The sequence below is a fragment of the Neolamprologus brichardi genome, chromosome 9 (genome assembly GCF_056152115.1).
Source record: "Neolamprologus brichardi isolate AB-2024 chromosome 9, ASM5615211v1, whole genome shotgun sequence".
NCBI classification, from domain to species: domain Eukaryota; kingdom Metazoa; phylum Chordata; class Actinopteri; order Cichliformes; family Cichlidae; genus Neolamprologus; species Neolamprologus brichardi.
In genome coordinates this window covers 18,917,154-18,933,782 of record NC_142112.1, presented here as the reverse complement: position 1 = coordinate 18,933,782, position 16,629 = coordinate 18,917,154, and the positions used below count along the sequence as shown (strand labels likewise).

Sequence of the window (16,629 nt, the reverse complement as noted above, 5' to 3'; positions counted from 1 at the left end):
CAACTCTCTGCCATCTATAGTCCTGTTTTGAGATCCCTTCCCAGACGCCTTAACGCCCACTCACATCCTGGGCCATCTGACCTCAGGAAATCACATGATAGGGTGGGGCCAGGTTTCACAATGAGCTCACTCGAAACCCTGGCTGATTAGGACCCACACCCGCTTTCACACCTTGGCTCATGTGATTAGGTAGAGGATCATCAGGGGATCCTTTGTCCCTCTTTGGGGGGAAACTCCCACTGGGTTTAAATCTGGGACTCCCCACCAATTGGACCCTTAGAACTAAAGAAGCTTCTCGGATGAGAGGTGAAACGTCTTCAAGCAACTCAAGAAGTCCAGACGCTTTTCTTTCCAAGCTCCTTAGACAACTAATACAATCTTTCTATTCTTTAAAGGCACTAATGTAATCAGCTCTGGAAAAAAATGTAATGCTAAAAGCTAACAATGAACTATAGAAACTTTAAGACTTAACCGTTTGCTTCTTTCTGACTCTCTACGCACATATTTTATTACAGCCGAATTCACTATAAACACACATCTTTAACTCTATACAGTCTTTGCATGTACATATTGTTATGTCCCTGTTGTCAGACAACAGAACATACAGGGGAAAAAAATTAACATACTCAACATATTTACCAAGCAGTTACTCTGAACTGAAATCTTGATTCCTGTAATTTCAGTGTTATCTGACAAAATTTGCATTCACATAAGTTACAAACAAAAACAAAAAAGATTTTGGCTGTACTTAAGTAATTAACAGAGTCTCATTCAGGTCTGTATCAATATGGGTGTAGTTTACTGAAATCAAGCTCAAACCCAGAGGTACAAAGGTATGGTTTAAAAAACGATTTGGATTGAAACTTGAAATACACATAATGGCAACACACATTAAAAGTAGTATGTCTTAAAGTGGTAAAATGTTAGAAAAAGCGGACCTTTAAAGGACAGCTGACCAAAAAAACCCCCAAACAAACTAATATAGTGATTTTATGTGTTGTGGATCATGAGAGGGTGATGAAGAGTAGGGGCAGTGCATCACCTCTTGACAGTGACTTATGCACTTCCCTTGGACTTGGTCTCCAGTGGTCTTCCACAGTCCCAGTTCCTGACTAACATTATTAGTGTGCTATTATGTGTGTGGCATTGAGCTGTAGTCTTTCTTGTAGTCAAAGCTCAGGCTGGTCTATCTGGTCTTACAGTCCTAGTGTTGTGCTGTGTTATCCAGGAGCTGGTGCTTCGGTGTAATTTACAATGCCCTACTACGCCCTGGGCTGTGCTCATGTATTAACTCATGTGCCTCATGTGATTTGTGCGTGTTGCTATGATTCCTGGGTGCAGCTTGCATGTTGTGGTAATCGGCTGGTAGTTTCGTGGTGTTGTACCATGTTGTATTGTTCTTCCCTGTGTTAGCCAGTCCAGCTGAGTACCTGCTGTTAGTACTCCCACTACTTCAATTTGTACTGCCACGCGTTTATGGAGTGCTGTTCTTTTTTTTCGTCCACCAGGTGTAGATCATGCTAAGTCCTGGTGCCGTCCAGCTCTTCATTCCTCCAACAACAACTCATTGAGGAATGTCTGCCTTTGTGATGCTGACTGGCCCTTGCTCTAGGTGCTGGGGTTATGTGCACCTTTTTCTCCCAGATATTCTTCTGGGAGAACATCTTCAGCTCTGGTAGGTCTGTCCTAGTTGTTATCCTAGTCTTTCCTATTATTCTCTTGCAACTAAGAGTACATCCTGGTAGCATCCTTGGAAAAAGGCCACTCATATTTTTCCTCCTGCGTCTCTGGTGGTACCTCTTCAGCCAGAGCTGTAACATTCGTTTGGCAGTTTCTAGAACCTCATCTTGTACTTTTCTCATGATGCCTTTCTACACTTCACTTAACCAACTAATATCCTTTGAGCTTTTCTGATTTTAAATTCCAGCCTTCTTCTCCACAAAGGGCTTTCTCTACACGCATTCTTGATCATATACTCAAGTCCTTCTAGGATTACTGAGGCAGGGGTATCTATGAGCTCTGTGATACGAGTAGTGTGGATGGTGAGCAGAGCTGTGGTCACATCTGCAATAATCTCCTCTGATAGGACTTTGTCAGTGAGCCGGGGGAGTTGTGCCCTTGGTTTGGTGGCTAACTTGAGTCTGGCCACAATCAGTAGTTTCCTCTGTTACTGCAGGTATTATCGGGTTCAGTTACACTGCTCTCTTCTATCAGAGTTGGCTTATTATGTTCATACAGCTCACTATTCTTCCCATTGTACTGTAGACTCTGGATCTCCAGCTTTAATGGTAGCTAGCTGTCCTCTACTGATGTTATAACATTGAGCTACCAGGTGTTTCTTGATCAGTGTGGATGCTGGTCATCTACTCATCCATAGTCCTGCATGATATCATATTATATCTATCTATATCTCTGTCTTTCTATCTATATCTATATGTGTGTGTGTGTGTGTGTACATGCGTGTGTGTTTGTGTGTGTGTGTGCGTGCGTGCGTGTATGTGTACAAAAACACTACACTATTTGGCTTCAATATAGCAAATGGATCTTTAACCAAATTAATGTCCCATATCTGGCTTAGTGATCGTCAATCAACTTTGTTTTTCATTAAAGACTATTTAAGAAATACAGCTTAAGGCACATCTCACTGTGTTTCTTATTGCATCATATTTCACACACTGCATTGCTGTCATGTGCATTGTGCACATGTGGAAAAGTGGAAATGTATCTCGTGTTTGCAGAGAATATAAGTGTGTTTTTGTTTGAGGTGATCCAAAGTACTGGCTGAATTCTCTTTTTGTGTAAACAGTGTTTAGCCACGCCTTGGACCCAAAGCATGACAATGAAACAGACTTGATGAAGCCAGGCCAAAGATTTCGCTGTCAACGTAATGTTTTTTCGCCATTGTTGGACACCTCTATTCAGGCATAATTGGATCCATTATAAAAGACACGAGCGCTTAGGTTTCTTTCAGAGCTGCATGGGTGAGGGGAAGGGAGAGGAATCAAGTGTGATGTTTTTGTATGGAAGTGTGATTGCATTTCTGTATCCCTGCGTGTGTCTTTGTGTGGGTGGGTAAGTGGGTCGATGTGAATGAAAATTAGCCGCGTGCATGTTTACGTGTTTAATTGCCTTTGATTTGCAGAAGGTTAATATTAATTTTTCTGTTTTGTATTGTGTTATGTCTATTTGCATATGTGCACACATTGTGCTGACACACATCACTTTACATTTGTGCATGAATGAGCATTACAGTTATATGGTATCACTTTCCATTAGGCTGCAGTTGCAGCTATTGACTGCTTCCACTGAAATTAATTTCATATAGAAAAAAAAATGTCAATGTTCTCAACCGCGTGTACTTGTAAATTGATTCAGAGGTGCTGTAGACTGTGGAGGGGTGTGTGAATTTGTGTCTGTTGAGGGAAGAGATGCAGATTTGAATGCATCTGCATGTGCCAATGCCACTGTTTTAGATTGCCACTAGCTTTATTAAAGGGTTTATTAGAGTGTTTCAAAGGGGCTTCACCGCAAAATTAGTTTTGAGAGGCAAACCTGCTGCTTCGGGACTAATTGAGCTTCATTACCTCAATAAATACAAGTCAGTAGGATGCACATCTTAAGAATGGTGATTGTGGCAAGCTTTATCAAGCAGAACATCAGTGTGAAACTGGTTAGCTATTGCATTATTTCTCAAAAGCTTTCCTCTGAATAGTTTTGACAGCATCTTCTAGTCACAAATTATTCGCCTGTTTTTTTAAACACATATTTTGATGGCTTTCATTATAAAAGTTACAATCATTCCCTTCTTTGCAACACTGATTTTAATCAAATTCTCACATGATACTAAACCTGCGCAACACACTGATAGACACAGACAAGGACATACATGTACGCACACGTATACACAAACCTCAGCTTTGATCTTGTTGTCTCCAAAACAGAGATGCTGTAGGTAGGCTGCAGCATTGGACTGCACCGATGGGAACTGGTGCTGTAACATCTGGATCACCTCTGGCAACTCTGGATCTCTCCACCCAAACTCTCTGCAGAATGACATACAGAGACACGTTTATTCCTTCAGCAGGTTAACAAAGTTTCTCACTGAAATGAAAATATTACCTAAAAGTAGTTCAATAAAATCAGAGACTTTTTTTCAGCCACAGATATTCAACCATGCATGTCAACGTTAATGCGGGATATAAAGAGAAAGTCAGTTGGATCCAAAGGCAGAGCATAAATGAAAGAGAGATTTAAATGTCAAAATCCACTCTGCTCTGTTTTCAGTACAAGAAAACTCACTTCTAATGGGAGAAGGCTTTAGAAACTAAGCAACACAGTGGAACAAAAATGACACGGATCACCTGCTGAATGCCCAATTTGCTGAAATATCATCATTTCCATCCAACACAAGTGCAGGAAATGAGAGAAAGTAAAGATAAGGCCACAAAGCTAAGCACGTGGCAATCATGAAAACTTTAATAAATGGATCAAAATCTAGCACAAATGGTATTAGCATTTTAGCGTAATAAAAGACAAACTGGATTTCCTTAGAATAACAGTAAATCTTTGAAACCTTTTCAGTTATTTCAGATGGATGATTTGGAGCATTGTCATACCATACCATACCACCTTTATTTATAAAGCACTTTAACATAAAACCAGAGTTCACAAAGTGCTGTACATGCTAATAGCATAAGTAAAGAAAAATTAAAATGAGATAAGATAAAATAAATAACTAAAATACTAAAATAAATTGAAACATGTTAAAACAAATTGAGTCAACCCCTCTAATCAATGCCAAAGGCTTCAGCGAATAAATATGTTTTAAGAAGACTTTTAAATTCAGAAAGAGAAGAGGCCTGCCTAACATGCAAGGGTAGATCATTCCACAACTTTGGAGCAACTACAGCAAAAGCACGATCACCTTTAAATTTATACTTAGTTTTCGGTACCTTAAGGAGCTGCTGATTGGCGGACCTAAGGGAACGGGCAGGTGTATATGGTTGTAGTAGCTCATGTCATAGCAACCATGTGTGACAATTTTTTGAGAGGTAACCAGCAAATGTGAAGATGCTAGGGATTATCATTTTGAAGGTCAAGCTGAAGGGCAACAGCTTATTTGTACATTTGTATGGATGCGACAAAATACGAGTTAATACAAATAAAGAGGATTTCGGCAGAAGCATGAAGAGATGCATGCAGAGAAATTTTTAGAAAGCTTATAAAAGGAATCAAAAAGTGTTGCTAACTGCACAGGACAGCATTTCTGCTGCCTGCTTGCTGTCTGCAGTTTGAGTTATTTCCTATACTTTCCACCACTGGAAGTTTATACTCTCATGAACACACTAGACAAAGTGAAATAAATGTTTTGTCCCTCGGTAATACACAGGAAATGGTCTCCTTTATTGTATTATCCCCCTCTGATAATTGTTTTGCTATGGCCCCCCAAATGAGGAAATTATGAGTGTGCGGGAAAGTGTGGGCGACTGGATATGTCTACGCTCGTGCACGAGCACGTGCCGCCTCAATCCACCGTAATGTTTTCTCCAATAATCACTTTGTAAACTGTTTCTCTCCGTGCTTTCAGAAAACTGCCAACTCTCAATGCGATCTGACGAAAACCTATGTTGAAATTTTGCGGCTCCCATCGATCATGATGTTTGAGGATTGATTTTGTTGTTTCTGGCTTCATGCTTACTGTTCTGTGGCGAACTGTGTCTCACCGTGATCCCCATCAAGCTATCGTGCAAACTGCTGATTTATTGTGCCTCCTAGCTCAGCCGACCCAAACATGAAAATGTGGTAAATATGGGACAATTGACCTGCCCGGGGAGTTAAACCTGATGGGGTAGAAGATTGTGTGTGCATCCATAGTTTTTGCTGCAGAAAATGAAGCCTCGACGCAGCGCTCATCTCTGTCGGATCAAGTGAATGCACTCTATGAAACATCTGTGGAAAGCAGAGCATTCACAGGGAGTAAACATGGCTCTCAAAGATAAAGCAAGCTCCAGCATGGACGGCTGTTTATCTGCCGAATGATAAGTGTTCATTCAGCTGGAAAGCAGGACTGAAGGAGGGAGGTAGAGGACAGATAGAGAGAAGGAGGAAGAGGGAGGGATTCCCAAGGCATTTAGGGGATTTAGGAGGAGAGACCCCCAAACAACGTTCCTTAAATCACACAGTGAGATACCATCAGGGCAGTTTGTTTATGTGTGTAAGGGTGTGTGGCAAGATTAAGATAGCATCATGATGTGTGTTTATGAGGCCCTTGTTGCGTCCATGTCTGTTTGTGTGCATGAGTGTAATGGCAAGTGCATATATATTCATTTGTGTCTATACTTCGGTGTACTGACGCCATATATATGTATCTGACTATATGCTATGTCACTGCATGTGTATGAGAGTGTGTGTCATCCATCCCCCTACAGCCTCCCAGTTCTGTCAGTGTAGTTAATAGAAAGCAGAGTGATCTGCTGATAAGATAAGCATCATGGCTCGACCATTAATTAAAAACCCCTGGTAGGGAGAGACAGTGAGAGGAACAGAGCAGAAGGGAGAAGCATAGAGAAGCGAAACCGCGAGGGAGGATAAGGAGTGAAAGTTAGGGGGGGGGAAACACAGAGCATTTGGGGCAACTGTGAGTACAACAAGCGAGAGGAAGCTGACAGGAAAGGAAAAATAGAAAAAAAGAAAAAAGATGGAGAAAGAGGAAAACAACAGATGAGATGCCAGTCATGTCAATACAGGTGCTAATGAGAGCCATAGCCCTGGTAGATGCACCACAAGGCAACGTGCCAATGATGTGAAACAGCAGGATGGAAACAGAGGGGAAAAGTGAAAACGGATCAAAGACGCGGTACCAACAAAACTGCAAAAGCCACATTAAATACCCACACAGCTTTTAAGGAATCTGCACCACGATGTCACCACTTATGTGCCATATTCTTTATGTTACGTTTTTATTTTATTTTTTTTGCTTTTTGTGGTAATAAATGCCACACAGAACAATTTGTGGACTTTTCTCTTTTATACCCAGGCTGTGTGTTTTTGATATGACACACCAGTGGGTAGGGGAATAAATTAGGTGTCACTGCTGCAGCACAGAGTTTCATGTTCCTGGTTAGAGAGGTTACTTTGCCATTTCTTGAGGCATGCGGGGGTGTGTTGCAGTGAAATATTTTCAATGGAATCACTAGGTATGGCAGGAGAGCAGTATGACATGACTATGAAAAAGGCAGGTGGCAAGGGAAGGAAGGGCGGAGGCAGAGACGGAGTGATATAACTGGGACAAAGGAAAAGACTGCTGTGTGATGGTAGGGCTTTGATGCACACACACATACACGAACATGCACGCACACACACACACGCACATACATTTGAGGGAGGCAAAGTGTGATAGAAGAGTACAACACAAAAAATACAAGGACTATCAAAGGATTTCTTTCTTTTTTTAAACCTCTCTTCATCTCTCTTTTCATGTCTAGGTCTCATGAGACAGTTGAACTTCAGTATGAAATCCCATCATGGCCATTGATAGACAGTATTCACACACACACACACACACACACACACACACACACACACACACACACACACACACACACATTATAACACAATATGCTTGACAATGTTGAATTTCACACGGATTGGCTATATGAGGGGAAATAAATGAGTTGGAGAAGTTAAGTAATGCAAAGAGATCCACAAATTGACGGTTGCGATATTGAAACACTTTCAGAGCCCGACACCTGTTCTCAAAAGTGTTGCAAATTCAACTAGGACTAAAATGTTTATGGTTTAAGATCAACAAGCTGTCACATCCTGTCACTTTCATTTATTACCACTTCTATCCCATTTGAGGGCGTTTACAGCACACTGTCGTGGTGTTGTAGTTAATCTTATTCATCTGTCTGCACAACCTAATACGATGCATGATGTTTTACACCATTTTGAAATGATTTGGGTCTCCTAGCCCAAATCACATCCATCAGCGGTGCCCACAGTGCATCTAGAGTGACAGCTCCACACAGGAAGTCTGTCCCTCTGGCCTTAATCTGATTGGACAAGGCCTGTCATGTCTGTTAACTGATTCGAGGGTCAGGAATGGACAAACTGGCAGTGTGCATACTAAAGCAGATGCTAATTAGGACCTGAACATCAATCTTCATCACTGTGTTAAGACAGAGGGAGGGCAGAGGGAGGGGGTAGTGTAGGAGAGAGAAGAGAGAAAAAGCAGTTACTATGAAGGACCTGAATAAGGTTGGCTATTGGTTTGGGGAGCAAATGGTATTCTCTTCAACACTGAAGATCAAATTATTTAGCATTTTAGTAGACCAGACTATCTTCTTCCTGTCTTTTTCATTTTAATATTTTCCTGTTGACTGCCAATGGCTGTCAAAAGCCTAAAAGAGTGGTAAAAAATGTAGATACTTAAGTGTGAGTAAGTATTATTGTCCCCAGAACTGAACTAAGAGAAGTGTTATTTTATTCATTTTGCATCAATCTGTGTGTGTAAAAAAGTGCTCCTCAGCACAGACTGTACTACCCAAGGTAAATAAAAAAAAGAAAAAAAGACTTCAGCAGTTCGATAGACAAACAGATGCTCGAATAAGCTGCATGTGAGAGATGCACAAACAGTGGCTCTTAGTTCAATGGCAGCTCCTTTAATTAAGTGCAACTTAATTAAGATGCTATCCAGGGAAAATAGCCAGCACTGCTGATGTGAACTACTGACAAATGCTGCAAAGTTACATTTATGTTTCTCTTTGGTACATAGCCACGGAGGAAGATTCCCCTCATGTGCAAAAGGTGGTACTGATAAACAGGGACAATAATTTATGGTGTATGTATTGTAAACATATTTATATCAACCTAATGTTTACCTCAGTAGGTTAAATCATCATGGTCAAGTTATATAATATTACAAGATACTTGCATCAGCTTATTTAGATCTAGTTAAGATGACTGACCTAAAATATATGTCAGCCAAACAAAAAATTTACATTTACTGACCAGGTTTTGTTTTACTACAGTGTGGACTTCAGACACTCTCCCAGGGTGCTTAGACAGCACTCAGTCAGGTTCATGTCCGACTTCATGTTCTAAGTCAGTTTTCTGTTTGTTTGTTTAACATTAACGAGTTAATTGAATGTGAGCAAACCTCAAGTGTCACTTTTTGTTCTGACATTTTTTGTTCCTTATTTCCAGCAGCATGCAGCATTGCCACGCACCTGTGCTGACTCTTGGGCTGAGCATATGGTCCGATTCATAATGAGTGTGACTCTGCGTGGAGTCACCCTGGAAACGTCCCTATATCGAGAGGTAAGCTAGAAATACGTGGGAAAGTTTCGGGATGCCCTTGTCCTTGTCCAACAGAAACGGGAACTTTCAAACAGCATACGTTGTGCTTTATCCCGCTATCAGATGCCCGTATTAGGATCATTAGGATGCACCTATTCCCCTTCAGTTTAAATGAGGAATCAATGTATATTACATCCCTGAAATGCTCCAACTCATAATCGATTTCTTCTTTGTTGTTCATTATTATTAGAATACACGACAACAGAAATTGAAAAAAGAAACAACATATGAATCACATCTCATGTACAAACATGTGCAAAGTAACATACAATCGTACAAAATTTCCACAGAAGTAATTCTGTCTCGATTGAGACAGCCCTGAGGTAATCACATGAAACTCATATCTGTAAGTGTGTGGATTTTCTAGTTAGCCAATAAAAATCAATGAAAAAACATACTGTAAAAGACCACGTGGCCTTAGGAGCAGTTGACATAGACCTTTTAAAAACCACAGCACTTTCTACAGAATCAGAACGTTTGTGTTCTCCCCTGGCCTTTAATGGCTCTAGGCAATATAATGTGTTTTGCCCACGTTCTTCTCGCCTGCTAAAAAATTCTCTGTGTAGACCTGGAAGAACCAAACAAAAGCCACAGCTCCAGCAAATGGGATCAATGAAAGGTGGGGGAAGAGAAAGGTTGAAGCCCATAACAGCTAAGCTGACAAATGAATGGATAGAGATAGATGGACTGAGCCTAAAATGAAGCCAATGCAGAAATAAACAGAAGCAAAAAAAAAATCTGCCGTGAGTCAGCTACAATAAAAACACCTTATAGTGTGTCACCATCCCCCTACTTCTTGCCTTCTGCTCCGCGGTTACTGATGGGCAAATGGAAATGGCTCTCGTAATCACATTTCACCTCTATTCATGAAAACAGAAAAGTGAGCCATTAATTCCATACAAAGACAGGAAGAAATGGAGATAGGAGCACAAAATAGGAGACCATAAATAAGAGCAGGAAAATCCAATGCAGATAATAATAAGTATGGACATAAGAATGAAAAGATTACTACTTTTCTCCAGCTCATCTCTACATTTGGAGCTACGTGTGGTTTTTCTCGAGCTCCTGTCCTTCCCTTTGTCTCCACACACCGCCACACCTGTGTATCACTCTCCTTCTCTCTGTCTGGAGTTTTTTTTCCTTTCTTTGTTTCATGCAGCAACCATCAGATGACAAGAAAAATCAATATGCTTTCTCTATGGCATCTTCCAGCTGGGAGTCTGGGGCTCAGGAGGTTGAATAGGACCGAGCAAAGAATTAAGTAAGAAGAATGAGCATTGCTGAGTGAGACCAGCTCACCTTGCATGGAGCAGAGAAACAAATAATGATGGGAAAAGGGCTGGTGATGAATGAATAGTTTGAAACTAACAAATCGCAAATACAAAATAAAATGTACAACAAGTTTTTTAATAAGCTAAAATAGCAAAAATTAAGATTAAGAGTCTGTAGAGACTAAGTAATGTTACAGTAATTAATTAAAGTACGGTGAACAGCAAGATTGTCATCAAAATCTTTAACGATTTTCGGGTTAGTGCGCTTCATCTATAATTCTTATAAAAGAACTGTATCGAAGGAGCATTCAGATACAGTAAGAACGATGGTGTTTATGCTGGTTATTTTCTTTGTTCTTTCAGTGTATCGCTGTCCAATAAATGTTTCTGCTGCACGGTTAAATAAGTCGGTTTTTTTAGAGCTGATTACAATAGTAGAGTGTTTTTACACTTTGCTCTCTTTTTGTAATTTGATCTGGATAAGTATGGCCACTTATAAATTAAAATGTAGAAAATGTCAACTGGGAGAGACTGTGTGCTTGCAGATATGTGTTTGTGAAGTTTGCATGGGTGAGGTTGTTGAAGGGGAACATTAGTGTGCATGGCCACAGAGCGATTTGCCAGGGTAAGGAAAACACAAACGCCAGCACAAGTCCTTGCAATTAGCTGAACACACAGAATCGGAGGCATAATCGAATAGGGCATTAGGCTGACAGACAGGTGTTCATTTATTTACACGCCCAGAAAAGGGCGTGCACTCATGCACGTGCACAGCGTATTATACACACACTGTAAGTGAACAAAGGAGAGCGCTCACACGCACGCAAACATCAATGCACGCAAGACATAACCACACAAGTGTGCACACTTGCAGATAGCACATGCATGATTGTGTGCCTTTGAATACACAAATATACGCTTCCTCATAACTACAAAGAGGAAAAAACACACGCATGTTCACACGGCCATTATCCCGCATTTGCTGATCGGTAATTTTCAGCCCGGTGGTACTATTCCCCCGTTGCAGGGTGCAATTACTGGATGTTTACACAGCCAAACAATAGACCAGTGAAACATACTCTCAGTCAAACATTCATTAAATGGGCCAGTAGATGCTGAGGTGACCTAGACCATTACACTGTATCGCACCGCGCTCATTAAGATTGAGCTGTGTATTGTACTGTATCCGAACCAGGAGTCAGCCTTAATCTGATACCCTCATGGCACTTTTCCAGTTGGATAACGATATTGTTTTACTGCGATATACAATCTAACCACAGACTGTATGTAAAAGATGGAAGTAAATCTGTTTTTTTCTAATGGTCAGCAGAGTATGCCTGCTTTGGTTACGAGCAAACAAACAAAAACAAGTCACTGGTCTCAGTTGATATATAAAGTCTTATTTTGCAAAATCTGGTGTTATTTTTAAATTATGCTTCTAATTACAGTCAAAGGGGACATAAAGCAGGGTATGTTTACAGTAAGGTCATGTAAGCAATTATGAGGTTTACCTTATAACTGGCAAGCTACGACAACATGAGTATGTCTTATTATAATATTGTTATTATTTCCTTATTATTATTGTTATTATTTATTTATTATTCCTCCATCAGATTCACACATTTCACTCATCACAAATTGTTTCAAAAAGCTAGTATGGTGCCAGTCAACATGGTGATACAAGAGTGACCACATTCATCATTAATAAACAGTATATTAATCTAACATAGTGCTATGTTAAGTGTCTGTGTGTGTGTTTACATAAATAAATGTATGAAAAGTGATCACTGATTTTTACTTTTAGTGTTTTTTTTCTCCTGCTTGAACCAACCATCCAATGGCTGATTTGCAATATCACTCTTCGCCATTTGTAATAATTTACCAAGCTCTACAGAAAAATTATCTATTCACTTCCGCCTCTTCAAAGGTCAGTGTACTACTCTGAACATCTTCATTAAACCCCATTAAAGCTGATTAAAGTTTCTGTGTGATTAGTTTGAGTACCCCGATTTAAGGTGAGTAAACCGAGCCTTCTTTAGACTGTATTGTTGTTTTTCTTTTTCTCTTTTTTTTTTTACAGCTTGATGAAAGGGTTGATATCAGTGACCAACTGTCAACAGACTGCACTGCAATTATGTCTGATAACACTGAGAACTGCCACTCCAACTTCTGCCATGATACAACCAAAAGTGAACAAAATTGACCAATCAAATCCCCATCCACGATACTTAGAGATTTAAAGTGTAGGCACAGGATTAAGCTGGTGGACGAACAAGAGTCTGCTGGAAAAATTGTCTCCTGATTTGCAATCATGCTCTTGCCACTGAATAACAAACAGGATGGGTGGACTATTTTTTTTTTTACCATGACGCTAATGAGGATGCTCGTCCGTGCAGATTTGTGAGTGTGTGTCCATGTCCAACAAATGTACCTTCATGCCTCATTGCTAATGAAGGTGTCACAGTGTCAGTTCATATGTCTATGTGTGTTAACCAGCCACAAATTATCCAATATTATTTAGCCATGTAGCTATCACACTAAGGTCAAACAAAATATTAACAATATTAACATTTAAATGTGTGTTGATTTACTTGCGAAACTATCTTTGTCATGTGTAAGACATAAAAATGTTGTTTGCACAGTCGCATTAATGGGCTGACAGTATGTAAATCATTACATTTTAAGGTAAGGGCATTTCAAAATTAGTTTAAGGTTACATTCACAGTAGGCTGAGGTCAGTCAGGTACTAGGTATTGTTACAGTTACTCTAAGTCTTCAGGATATGAATGTGATTCAATGCAATGCCCTCTAAAGTCATGATACACAACTGTGCTCTGTGAAAGTGTGTGTGAGAGAGAAAAAGGTGGGTGTGTAAATCCATTCTTCCACTACCAGATTCACATTACACAACCAGACACTTACTGTAGAGGTCAGAGACCTGCCCTGACATTAAACAAGTGAGATGACTTGGCAGATCCACTCAGATGTACACACACGCACGCACACACACATGCACACACACAAACAAATTCTTCTGTCTGTAATTTCCCCCTGCACTCTCTCTAAGTTACAGAAACACACAAACATGTGCGTCCTTCAAACCACCCAAACACACTCTACATTTACTTCAGTACTTAAACATCTTATGTTTCTTTCTCTCTGTCCTCTTTCTCTTATCACTCTGTTTTTGAATACACTCTCTGCTATCATAGGGAGGGTTGGTTGTGATGGGGAAGTTAAACCTGAACTAAAAGCCTAGAGAATGATAAAATATAAATTGTAAATTTGAAGTGCTGCAGTGGCTTCAGACTTCTATCTATATCCGAAGTGTTTGTGCACAATTTTGAGTTACACACAATCATTATAGTCACATGCAAAAACTATGCTGAAAGCTGGGTTGGAAAATGGGAAACAGGCGCAGAGCTTTATTGAAACACATGCAAACTTGCATGGAAATTGATATAAGAAAAAACAAAGATTGTACAACTTTAACAAGCTTGAAAGTCTTATTTGGTATAACTGCCTTTATTATTCAGTATAGTCTGAACTATTTGTCTGCCAGATTTCTTGTTTTCTTTTAAGTAGTCTTCAGGAATAGTTCTCTAGACTTCTTGAAGGACATCGCGCAGCTTTGGAGCTTTTGTTCATCTGAAAATATTCAGATATGAGGACTAGACTTAAAATAAGTGAAAAAGCAGCCAATGTTCAAAGAAAAACTATTGATCAGGACTACTTAAAAAAACCATTTGATGAGAAATATAAAGAAGTGAAATTTTATTTTATTTTTAGCTCTTATCCCAGCATTACTGATTAATTCTTTACTTGCCCTACAGTTCACCCTAAGGTGACTAAATGCTCCTTGGGCACTGTATAAGTTTGGGTGTTTGCATGTTAATATTTCAGTGCTGTTTTGTGTGCAGCCCGTTTGTGTGAGAGGAAAAGAGTGTAATCAGCAGAGAAAAACTAATAAACCAGTGATTAGTTTATCCACCTGCTATTCTCATTAGATCTCAATGGAGCAATAATGCAACACAGAGTGCTATCACTTCAGGATTTGCTAAAAAAACAAAGGAAGAAAAAAAGAAAAAGATCAGCTCAAAAGCAACAGAGCGAGCGGGCAGATAATGAGGCTGACTGTGGAAATGATAGCATTAGGATAGGAGTAGAAGACATAAATGAAAGAATATGAGTAAAATAGTTTAAAACATGATAAAATAAATAATTCAGACAATGACAAACATGATTTCACTATTGTGAACTCTGCATCTAAAACTGATATAACCAATGACTTCTAACTGGCTTTTCACCACTGTACATTTTGACATGCATGACATCAGATCATATGTAAGAAGATCACGAAGGAGCTGGAGTAGGTGGGAAGCTGAGACGATGATACGAAGGATTAGAATGATTAGAAACAAATTGTTGCGCTTGTGATAGCGATGTTAGAGTAATGTCTGAAATGAAGATAAAAAGGAAATATGTCTCAAAATTGAGTCTGCATTTAAAGATTTTTGACATTTTCCTAGTATGTTTGTCCACCATGAAGCAACACAACTCCTTAAGACTTCACTTTCTCTCTCACACACACACATACACACAAAAAACGGATTAAGTGAGGCTAAAAGCAGTCATCCACTTCAAATAAAATGGGGATGGAGGCAAGAGAGAAATAAGGAACAGAGCTGAGCAATAGAAACATCACCGAACTGAAGCTCCAACATATCTGGGGTCAAACAATATGACAGAGTGGATGCTTTATTCACTCTGGGTCAACTGAACACAGAGTGTGTCGTGTGTTCTATAAAATCAGAAAGGTGCTATAGAGATACAACAAAATAAAAGAGAAAAAACACGAGATTTCACAGCAGCATGCACAAAAACTATAGAAAGTGCGACTCCTTCCATAGAGGAATATAGATGACAGCAGTGATATTTTATTTTCCACCTCTCTCATTCATCTGAGGTATGGGGTTTATTTTCTTCATGATATTCAGTGAGCAACATTTCAATGATGCAGATGACTGAATCCTCTGAAATGGTATAATTTGGTAAGAAAACTTTTATTTGCTGCAAGTTCACCCATCCTTGCAAAACGATTGCTGGCATGAAAGCAAAACCCATGATGGGATAGGTGTGAAATTACGACCTAGCTTGACAGCTCTGACAGCTTGTTTGACATAAAACAATGAGGCAAAAACCTGTATTTGAAATTGCCAAAATATTGCCTTTTTTTTTTTCCATTTTGTTTTTGGACTGACTGAACACGTGGTCATTATTGGTTACTGTTACAAATATTAAAGGTACACAGTGAACCAATAAATAGTCATTTACCCTACAATGACATTTATTTCAACAGAATGAACATAGATTGGATTAAATTTATTTGTTTCTAATATTGACTGACATATATACAAAGATACAATTCTGCAAGGTTCAGGCTTTAGCTTTGACAAATGGCATTTCAAGACTGTAAAATCAGTGAAGTGATTCAGGGGGATACAGAAAAGGTACAAAATGTACACTTGGGAAAAGCAAACACTATCACGCATGAATTCACATGTTACTTATTGATGTAACGAAAACACAAGAATATACTCACACACATCTTCAAGAGGGATAAGACAACACTAACATGTGAAATGACTCATGAGGATGTGCCCTGCAACTTTTTCTTAATTCGCCGTGCTTTCTTTTTATTGCCGTCATTTTACTAGGATTAGCATTGGACTTGAGTCATGATCGAGCATCTGTCTGTCTGATAGCAAAGCCAATGTTTATAATATGAAAGCGCATGCACACACACAGAAGCACAAACATGCGCGTATAACTATTGTAAGCGTGGTAAGTAGAGTCTAAGGAATCACTTTTTACCCTGCAGTGGAAAGAAGAAGGAGAAAAGATTGATAGGAACAAGGAGAGGGACAGAGAAGTGATTTGCTACTTTAATAGACACAAAGGACAACAGGAGGGAGGACAACTGTGTGTTTACACTGAA

The 16,629-nt window shown here is 39.5% G+C and overlaps 1 protein-coding gene across 4 annotated transcripts in view; it reads right to left on the bottom strand.

Annotated features, from left to right (window-relative positions):
• ctnnd2a (catenin (cadherin-associated protein), delta 2a) overlaps positions 1-16,629 on the bottom strand; it is a 253,658-nt gene that overhangs the window by 79,506 nt on the left and 157,523 nt on the right. For all 4 annotated transcript variants that reach the window (XM_087846074.1, XM_087846077.1, XM_087846075.1 and 1 more), the window contains one exon: positions 3,911-4,043. In XM_087846074.1, coding sequence (XP_087702200.1) covers positions 3,911-4,043 — 133 coding nt within the window. The remainder of the gene's footprint in view (positions 1-3,910; positions 4,044-16,629) is intronic.